The sequence below is a fragment of the Siphateles boraxobius genome, unplaced genomic scaffold (genome assembly GCF_051911475.1).
Source record: "Siphateles boraxobius isolate OS27281-9 unplaced genomic scaffold, OSU_SipBor_1 295, whole genome shotgun sequence".
In the NCBI taxonomy this organism is placed as follows: domain Eukaryota; kingdom Metazoa; phylum Chordata; class Actinopteri; order Cypriniformes; family Leuciscidae; genus Siphateles; species Siphateles boraxobius.
The window spans coordinates 252501-262670 of NW_027508914.1; the positions used below are offsets into that span (position 1 = coordinate 252501).

The 10170-nt window shown below is 38.1% G+C and overlaps 1 protein-coding gene across 1 annotated transcript in view; it reads left to right on the forward strand.

Annotated features, from left to right (window-relative positions):
* Positions 1-3650, forward strand: part of LOC143754089 (partitioning defective 3 homolog) — a gene marked incomplete at its 3' end in the record, with an annotated part of 255804 nt that extends 252154 nt beyond the window's left edge. Inside the window, exon 14 of the mRNA XM_077247004.1 lies at positions 3515-3650. Coding sequence (XP_077103119.1) covers positions 3515-3650 — 136 coding nt within the window. The remainder of the gene's footprint in view (positions 1-3514) is intronic.
* Positions 3651-10170: the final 6520 nt, after the last annotated feature.

A 10170-nucleotide genomic window follows, 5' to 3' on the forward strand; every position in this document is an offset into this window, starting at 1 on the left:
TTGTGTTCGTCAGTAAACGTGCTGTTTTATCAAGTCAGCAGCTCCAGACTTCATTAAACGTCTCATCGATAATAAACAGCTGTTGTTTTCCCACAAACGTCCTGAACGGGCTGAGCGAGAGGTGTCCTGTGTAATGGTCATCCTGCAGTCCAGTCTTGCTTGTGTTTGATGAATCGAGATGCTCAGAAGACATCAGTCTCATTCCTGTCCACCGTGAACAGTAAACTCACATAGAAAGCATCTCAGTAAATACTGCTTACCGATCTCTCCTTCCCCAGCTTTAGCCAATCAGAGCATGGCATTATCAGGTTTTACCAACGACTCCACAAGTAAACACACCTGAACCTGCTAATCATGGACTATAAACCATGTGAAACATCTAATAGACCTGCAATGAAACGGGGACATGAGTGCTAACTACAATCCAGAATATCATAGGAGACTTGACGTGGACAAAAATAGAAAAAACGCCTTCCCACACACTAAAGCTGCAGTGAGGAAGTCTGTGTGTGTGTGTGTGTGTGTGTGTGTGTGTGTGTGTGTGTAGGCTAGGGATGGGCATTCGATTAAATTTTCGTAGTCGATCGTTGGGAGAATTAACGATCGACTATCGATTAATCATTCATATTTTTATATTCAAATTCATTATTTATTTTTATAAATTAAAAATGCAATGAAAATACAAAAATACAGCGCGTTTTTCCTCGATTAGGTCTTTATTACAAGATGATCAACTTGTGGCAGTAAAACTGGACGTTCGGTTAGGCTAAACTTGAAGATATATGCGCTGCGGTGCTCGGAAGCAACGGAACCTGCAGCTGCGAGTTGGCGTTCTTAAACAGAGACCCTCGTTTGTTCCAAAATAATAAATAATAAAAAAAATCATGTTAAACAATAACTTAACCAAAAACATAATAATACTTAGATCTGACAGGTTTTGTCAAAATGTAACTCAAAACTATCCAAGAACGGAGTCGAGAAAGAGGGTGAGAGAGATTAATTAGCCTACATACTGTAACAATCAATTCGGCTAGGCTACTTAACAAAGCCTCATAAAAAATAACTAGTAACTCACATACAACTTCTACACCAGTCTACTGATTTTGGTGAGAAAGATAAGCATGTTGATGACATGATCTGGGGTCAGACGCGACCGCAACCTGACCGTCAAGCCTCGTTTACACCTTCGCCTGGCTCTGCAGCGCGAGTCTCCACAGACTGCGCGCGCACCTCCCCAAACAGACGAGGCGTTTATACTCGACGTGCTCGCCTGTGAAACACCGAATACCGCAATGACGTCATTTTTGCCGCGCTCACCTTCGCGCTCGAGCGGACGCGTCGAGTGTTAACAAGGCTTCAGTCCAGCCGCTGAAAACACCCGCTCTGAGGGGACTGACGTTGCCGGGATGCACAGGTACCTCCGCGCTAACTTGACCAACCAGCCCGGGGAACACGTTCACTTTCCACTCACACTACGCAACGCAGCAGCATTAGTTTAATGATAATCGATAACAAATTAACGTGATCGACGAAATTCTTAATGATCAATAATCGATCGTCGATTAATCATGCCCATCCCTAGTGTAGGCTGACCTGGAAGTTATCATCACCAATGGTTTAGGATCATTGCAGAAAATAAGCTCTGTGACCTACAAAAGTTTCTGATTCTCACACGTTTTTTTCATCATGGTAGTGTTTGTAAGTTAACATAACTTTTTTTTTTTTTTTAAGTCTAAATACAATGACCAGAAGAAAAAAGCCAAACGTGGGCTATAAACCAACTACACCTCGGTCACATGACTCCAGTGTCACCATCACCAAGCTTCTGACAACCTTTTCTGTCATTATATAAAAGCATTCTCCTGAAATGTTGTTGAATAGTTTTAAGAGCTTGATGATAACACAATGAGGCTGTGTGTAGATTAGTTTTTCTTTAATGATGTCTAATACAAAACAACCGCTGTAGTTTCATTTAGCAACTGCCTTTTTCAAGACCAGTAAAAGCTTTGGGGAAAAAAACATTATGGGGTATTATTGATGTGTTTTATGTTGTGAAATAAAATGTGAAAATATCTTGAGCTTGTGTTCAACACAGACCTTATTTCAGTAATTAATTCGAAAACCTATTAAAAAATCCATTGACATCAGGACGATGGAACTGAAAGTGCAAAACTGTCATCCCTGGATCCTGTTGTAATGACATTAGCATAGCATTGATAACTAGCATAACATTTTCCCAGGTTAAGAAACACATATAGTTTCTTCAGAATTTGAAAACAGTTTAACTATCTGTTTTGCTTACAGATCACCAATGCAAAACACTATTTATCTTGGTAGATTGAGAGTGGAAATCCACTGCTATCGTAGTGCTAACAACTGTCAGATCCCTTTGTGTTTATAAATAAATAAATAAATAAATAAGCACAGGCCTACAGAAAGAGATGCAGGACGTAGGGTACATTCTGTTGGGAATCTAATGATGGATTCATAAAAAGCCTTCCCATGGTTCCCTTGAGGTTTGTCTCCAGATCCCGAGAGCTGTGTCTAAAAACACTGACATGTGGATCTTCCTAGTAGACAGGAGCGCAGGTGCTGAGAATCATGGGAAACAGTTCCTGCCGACCCTCCTTCTCCACACAGCCTCATTCAGGACAAGTTCCTGTGGGAGGAAGTGAAACCTTCTCCCGATCAATGCGGTCCCATGGGGAACGTGTATAACACTATACGAACATGATAGCTCATACAGGACCTGAGAGTAACAGCTCTATCCGTGCTGGAGACGGTGACAAGCTGAGATGTGCTGGACTACTGATGTCTGGCTTCAGATCATTACTTTATTTGACTTTTGCAGTTTTGTTTTGCTCACAAAAGTCATGCATCTGACTTTGTGTTTTGCGTTGCGTTTTATTGATTTGCGTTTTTTTTTTTTTTTTTGCATTGTTTCATACAAGTATTTTTTGTTGTTTTAAGTTTTGTTTTGTTTTGAGATTTGTTGTGTTTTGTTTGTTTGCATTGTTTTAGATGAGCATCGGGCAACATTTTGGGACAATTGCACTTCAATCAAGAAAAAAGAAGAAAAAGTTTTAGCTTTGTTTTGAATTTTGTTTTGTTCGTATTGTTTGAGGCATGCATCTGACAACATGTGACAATTGTGTTTTTGTTCTCTTTACATTTTAGGCCTGCATTTGAAAATTGTGTGACAATTGTGCTTAAAGCAAGAAAAACTGTTTTATATTCAATTTTTTTAAATTATTTTTTGTTTTGTTGTTTTGTTTGTTTTGTTTACATTCTAGGCTTGCATTTGACAATTTTGTGACAATTGCACAAGAAAAACTGTTTTATTCAATTTACTTTGACGTTTTGTTTACATTAGGCTTGCATCTGACTTTCTGACAATTGTGCCTATAGCAAGAACAACTATTTCCTAAAGGGAGAAGAGAAATAAAGCATCTGAAAGATGACAAAGCCAGTATATTTTGATGTATATATATATATTTTCCCTCTTTCTCTCCAGGAGTCTCCGAGTAGCCCGAGTGTGTCTCTGAACTCTCCACGAGATGAACATGAGAGGCGGATCTCTCAGTCGCTGTATCCCGGAGAGAGCCTGGATGACCAGCACACCCCACGACACATGATGGGGAGATTGATGGGTAAGCTGATAAAAACACTCATTTTAGTCTTAGCCACAGACGCCCCTGGTGTATCCTTGCACACAAAAATAGCCAGAGCTTTCTCGAACCGAACTACTCCAATCCGATCGGCTGACTTTAAGAATTATTCTGGATTCAAGACGTAATTGTTTTCATCAGTCCAGATGTCCTTGCTTACCTGTAATTTCTGGTTTCCACATAAAGTATATCCGGAATGTCATTAAAAGGAAATAGGTCAATTTGCATGTCATTCGAAGATCTTTTCCTGTCTAAAGGGGCTTTCACACCGTGTAGTTATAGGAACACAGTTATAGGAACTAGACACCAGGGGCCTCATTTATAAAACTGTGCGTAGGATCCTAACTAAAAGTGTACGTGCGCCAGAAAGCTAAAAATGGCGTACGCAAAAAAATATTCAGACTTATAAAACCGTGCGTACGCCAGAACCTGCGCAGAATTCACTTTATAAATCCCAGTTAGTGGAAGATTGTGCGCACATGCGTCTCCTCCCCGAAACAACCATATATGGAGCTTACAACGCCTAGTTTTACTATGCATATCCTCATCTGCATATCATTTGCATATGATTATATATCCACGTGATAACATGTTTAACGGTACAAGACATTAGGAAAATATGAAATGCGGCTGTGCTGTCACATTAGTTACATTAATACAAACTAGTAGCCTATCCTTGCCTTGTTTTTGAATAAATAAATCAAGTAGTATAGAATACATTTCGGAGAAAGTTTTTCTTAATCTTTTCCACTGCCCAAAGAGTATTTTTAATTGATTTATGCTTTTAATGGAAACAGATAGACCTTGTTGTGCATTATTTGCACGAAACGATTTTCTCAGACAATCTGCTATTATCGTGATAACAATTATCTCTGTAGTTAAAACATTAAAACACAGGATGCCAGAGGAAAAGTGTTCGAAAGCATTGCATCCACAACAAATATTTCTTTTTATTGAATATAAAAAATGTTGTAACTTCTCAGTTATGATTTCATGTAATTTAAGTGTTTAACTCCATTAATCAGAATGGCATATTTAATCTAAATCTTTACAACAGAAGTAAAACAAAGTTTAAATCATTGTTTTATTTATTTAAACTGTTATTGTGATCATGAACTGCATTTATGAGTAGGACTTATAATGAAGATTTACGGTTTTAGATGCGTTATGCTATGCGTCAGTTCCACTAAACAGCCAAACGCGCTCGCTGGCGCGAACATTAAATAAGAAGGGATGGGTGTTTGCTTCATGTGATAGGCTTGGTTTGTGAAATTATATTTATATATCTTTCTGTATATGTATAATTTTCTTTAGATTTTCTGTCTAAAAGTAACCAAAAAGACATTTAACTCCAGCTCACCATCGTGTCGCCAAACTGCTCCATCTCCAAAATGTTCGTACGCTTGGGTCAGAGTTTGCGTGCAGGTTCGCACATTTTCCCGTCAAGTTTGTTTTTATAAATCACAACTTATGCGTCGTAAGTGGCGTACGCCTCTTTCAGGGCCTGTTTTGTGCGTACGCAACGGTTATAAATGAGGCCCCAGGGCGGTTCCCAAGAACTCATTTTCCCCTGAGTAATTTTCCTGGTTGTATTTGCACCACCTGTAGGAACTCCGAACATTAGCGGATTAACCATATGGGCAATCAGGGAAGTGCCCAGCGGCACCACGCAAATATGTTTTTCTCTTTTAAAACAAGCGATTCATTCTCAAGCATATTTCTAGCCTAGGCCTATAATATACCCTTTCATCATTATGTTCAAAATTCCCTGAATATTTTGTTGAAAGTTTATTATTTTCATTATTTTATACGTTTTTTTGTTTTTTTTGGTGGACGCGCAATCTGGACTACCGCCAGATTCACACTACTGCATGAGCACGCGTGTTTCATTTCAACGCCCATATTACACTAGTGTGTCCAGTGGCACGGAGCAGAGCACGTGTTTCAATGGAAGTTGAGCTTTAAACTCGCGGGTGAGCGTGAAGCTAAACCTCTATATGAACTGAAAACGCTCGCTCTGCTCCGCGATAGGCTAGTGCAAATACACCACACAGATTCTGGGAGTGTGCTGTGCGGTTTTGCGTGAAACTGCCTCGCAACGCTCATGTATGTGTGAATCCACTACAGGGCATCAGCCGGGCAGTGCCTAGGGGCACCACTGAGAAGTGCCTGGACTTCGGTCCATCTATCACTGTTTTCCATGTTCGTGGAGTAAGTATATGTAATCTGTGTGTTTGCATTGCCTTTTATAAATGGCCTATGCCAGTCTTTTGCATGGCATGCGTTCAGCCAAACAACTTAAACTTACATCATTGGTAGTTTCTAATGTGCTGGGTTAGACACAAGCAGCAACCTTCCCGTCTCTCTCTTGAATCCAACACGGAAGTGACATACACTGCAATTCATCGACTGGCCACTAGAGACAGGCTACAAAAGAGAGTCAATCCCATATCCCATGTTAATATACCCAATTGTACAGCAGAAAATAATGTTATATAGGGGCTATACAGGGGTTTGGTCCATATAGCTAATTTTGCTCTTCATGACACCTGTGAGGGTGGTGGATTTTTTTTAACTCATCCGTTTAAATTATATTAAGCCTTAAAGTTCTGTATAATTAAGGGCGTGGCCAGTTGAGTGACAGGTGGATTGCGCTGCTGTCACTACTAGCGTGTGTCTGCTGTCTGTTAGCATCACGTCAGCTAATCCGCCTCGCTGCACATTTTCGGTTATCTGGGAGTGACGCGCGGTGACGCCCTGCCAAGATGGCGACGGCCGGCTCCGCCCACTTTGGGCTTCAAAAATGCTCCTCAGAAACACTATGGGTGACATCATGGACACTGCGACCATATTTTTTCACACAGTCTATGGTTAGACACTACTATGAAGTCTAATTTAGGCGTTCCTATAGCTAAAATCGGTCCCGTTCATTTGGTGCGAACACACAAAAAAGTGAGTTTTTCCGCCTAGATATATGAACAATGAAAATGTTCCTCTTGTGTGAAAGCCCCTTATGTGGATGGTTCTTGGTCAAAATAACTGCAATGTGGGACAGTCTTTATGGTCATAGTCATATTTTTGTTCTGCAAGACTATGTACAGTATGCACACACACACACACACACACACACTGTTTAAATATGTCTTGACCTTCTGTTTCCATTCCCACCTGTTTCCACTGGAAATATACGGTTTAAATACACCGATGAATCAACACCCGGACACACACAGGCTCAGCCCAGCCAGTCCCAGCATGCTCCTGTGGTTTTGTAAATGGGGGTTAATATCATTTTCAAGCCTCTGTCTCATCCAGCATGACTCTTTCAAGTCAGTCCTGATTTTTCTCAAACTCAGCTCCATTTCTAGTCCTGCCACACAATTGGAATCGACAGACCAATCCTTTCACCGTCATGCTTGTCATTTCACAATCGACTACTCAGTCTTGAACAATAAGCTCTTTAGTACCTGACGCAAACCCTGATCTTTCTCCTCCTCATCCCCTGCTTTTCTTCCACTTCTTGTTTTCTCTCATCTACTCGTTTTAACTTTGTCTTCTTCATGTGTTTCTCATTGCAGTGTGATAATGTGTCAGTCATTGACGTCTCGTTCTCCTCATCAGAGTTACAGTGGCAGATGCGCCTGATGGTCGATTGCACTTTCAAAGACTTCTATCGTTTTTTGGCCTTTTTTCTTGTAATTTGAATTCTTAGTTGGGATAGTAGACAGGATGGGAAATTAAGGGTGGGGGGGGGGGGGGGGGGTGGGGGGGGGGGGGGTTAGTGGTCAATAGAATAATAATTTATTTTATTATAACTAATACTATATACTAACATGTTGCACTAATATATATATATATACACAGTACACCCACATATATTATATAAACACATTTTTATTTTGGATGCGATTAATCATGATTATATACATATATATATATATATATATATATATATATATATATATATATATATATATATATATATATAAACAAACTCTGATCCCAGAATTGTCTTTCACCTTGTCTCTGTTTTTCACTTCTCATTCTTTCCTAGTTTTGGTTTGCACAAATGTAACGCATTGACACTTTTTTTTCTAAAAGCATGCGAGTAAATCTTCCTCATCTCCTGTGCGGAGAAACTCTAAAACTTCTCCAAAAGCAGCACTTCAGAGAGTTTAGCTCGACATCTCCTCCGGAGGAAAGTAAAAAGGCAAAGTTTGAGAAAGTTTACCTCAGGGATGATGGCACCCTTCAGCTATTGCAGGCCTGACACGTTGTCATATATCTCATAAACTTTAGTTTTCTCGCCACATGCACATGAGAATTGTTTCGCCACTTGTCAGTCACTTGCATGACATGTTATTTGTGTTTGTGAAAACATGAAAAATGCAACAATAGCAGATGACACATTAAATGGCCCATTACTGACGTTCTGAATGACAGAATGTCTGTCCTGTAACTTTCTGCGCTGTGGGACGCGAGGTCGGACCTTGATGTATGTGTTTGTCAGAGGTCATCTTCTAAAGGACCCGGGTGAAGACCTGCCCGACGCCGCGTGCTGCATCACTGTCAGGGAAATAGTCTTCAGGAGACACAACTTCTTTCACACATATTTGCTGTCACTCAGGAAGGAGCAGACGCGGCGTGTTTGAGCTACAAGGTTAGCGAGATAATGTCGTCTCGCGTGGCTGTTATGACAGGTCGGGATGAGGAATGAAACTTTAAAGCTTGAAAACAGAATGAAAAGGGGAAAAGAAAACTCACAGGAATAAAGTGCAAAAAAAAGTACAAATTGACACATTTTAGGGTACAATTTTTATATGAGTGGATAAAGGAATGAATGTTAGGTTGTGTAACTGGTCTCCATGTTCATTTGGTTAGTTAGTTTCTTGTTTTTGTCTTTATTTATAGCCGTCACTATTTCATTATAAACGGTCTTGCAACTAACTAACTAACAAACACATAAATAAATAAATAAATAAACTGTGTAATACATCTGAATTAACGTAGGTAAAAACAAACAAACAATCAAAATGTTGTTTAACTCTTTACCTGCCAGCATTTTTTTTTATAGCATTTTGATCATTTTCACAAAACTTTCATGGTCCTCAGAATATTTTGTTGAATGAATATCTGAATATGGAATATTTTAAGAGAAAGAACAGAGCCTCTGCTTTTAAACAAAAGGAAAACATTTTTTAATCTTTTTTACACTTGAATGCCAAATTCTATCTATCTATCTTACTTATCTATCTATCTATCTATCTATCTATTTATCTTACCTATCTATCTATCTTACCTATTTATCTATCTATCTTACCTATCTATATATCTATCTTACCTATCTATCTATCTATCTTACCTATCTATCTATCTATCTTACCTATCTATCTTACCTATCTATCTATCTTACCTATCTATCTATCTATCTATCTATCTATCTATCTATCTATCTATCTATCTATCTATCTATCTATCTATCTATCTATCTATCTTACCTATCTTACATATCTATCTTACCTATCTATCTATCTTACCTATCTATCTATCTATCTATCTTACCTATCTATCTATCTATCTATCTATCTATCTATCTATCTATCTATCTATCTACCTATCTATCTTACCTATCTATCTATCTATCTATCTATCTATCTTACCTATCTATCTATCTATCTTACCTATATATATATATCTATCTTACCTATCTATCTATCTATCTTACATATCTATCTTACCTATCTATCTATCTTACCTATCTATCTATCTATCTATCTATCTTACCTATCTATCTATCTATCTTACCTATCTATCTATCTATCTTACCTATCTATCTATCTTACCTATCTATCTATCTATCTTACATATCTATCTTACCTATCTATCTATCTTACCTATCTGTCTTACCTATCTATCTATCTTACCTATCTATCTTACCTATCTATCTATCTTACCTATCTATCTTACCTATCTATCTATCTATCTATCTATCTATCTTACCTATCTATCTTACCTATCTATCTATCTTACCTATCTATCTATCTATCTTACATATCTATCTTACCTATCTATCTATCTTACCTATCTATCTATCTATCTATCTATCTATCCATCTATCTATCTATCTATCTATCTATCTATCTATCTATCTATCTTACCTATCTATCTATCTATCTATCTATCTATCTACCTATCTATCTTACCTATCTATCTATCTATCTATCTTACCTATCTATCTATCTATCTTACCTATCTATCTGTCTATCTTACCTATCTATCTATCTTACCTATCTATCTATCTATCTTACATATCTATCTTACCTATCTATCTATCTTACCTATCTGTCTTACCTATCTATCTATCTTACCTATCTATCTTACCTATCTATCTATCTTACCTATCTATCTTACCTATCTATCTATCTATCTATCTATCTATCTTACCTATCTATCTTACCTATCTATCTATCTTACCTATCTATCTATCTATCTTACATATCTATCT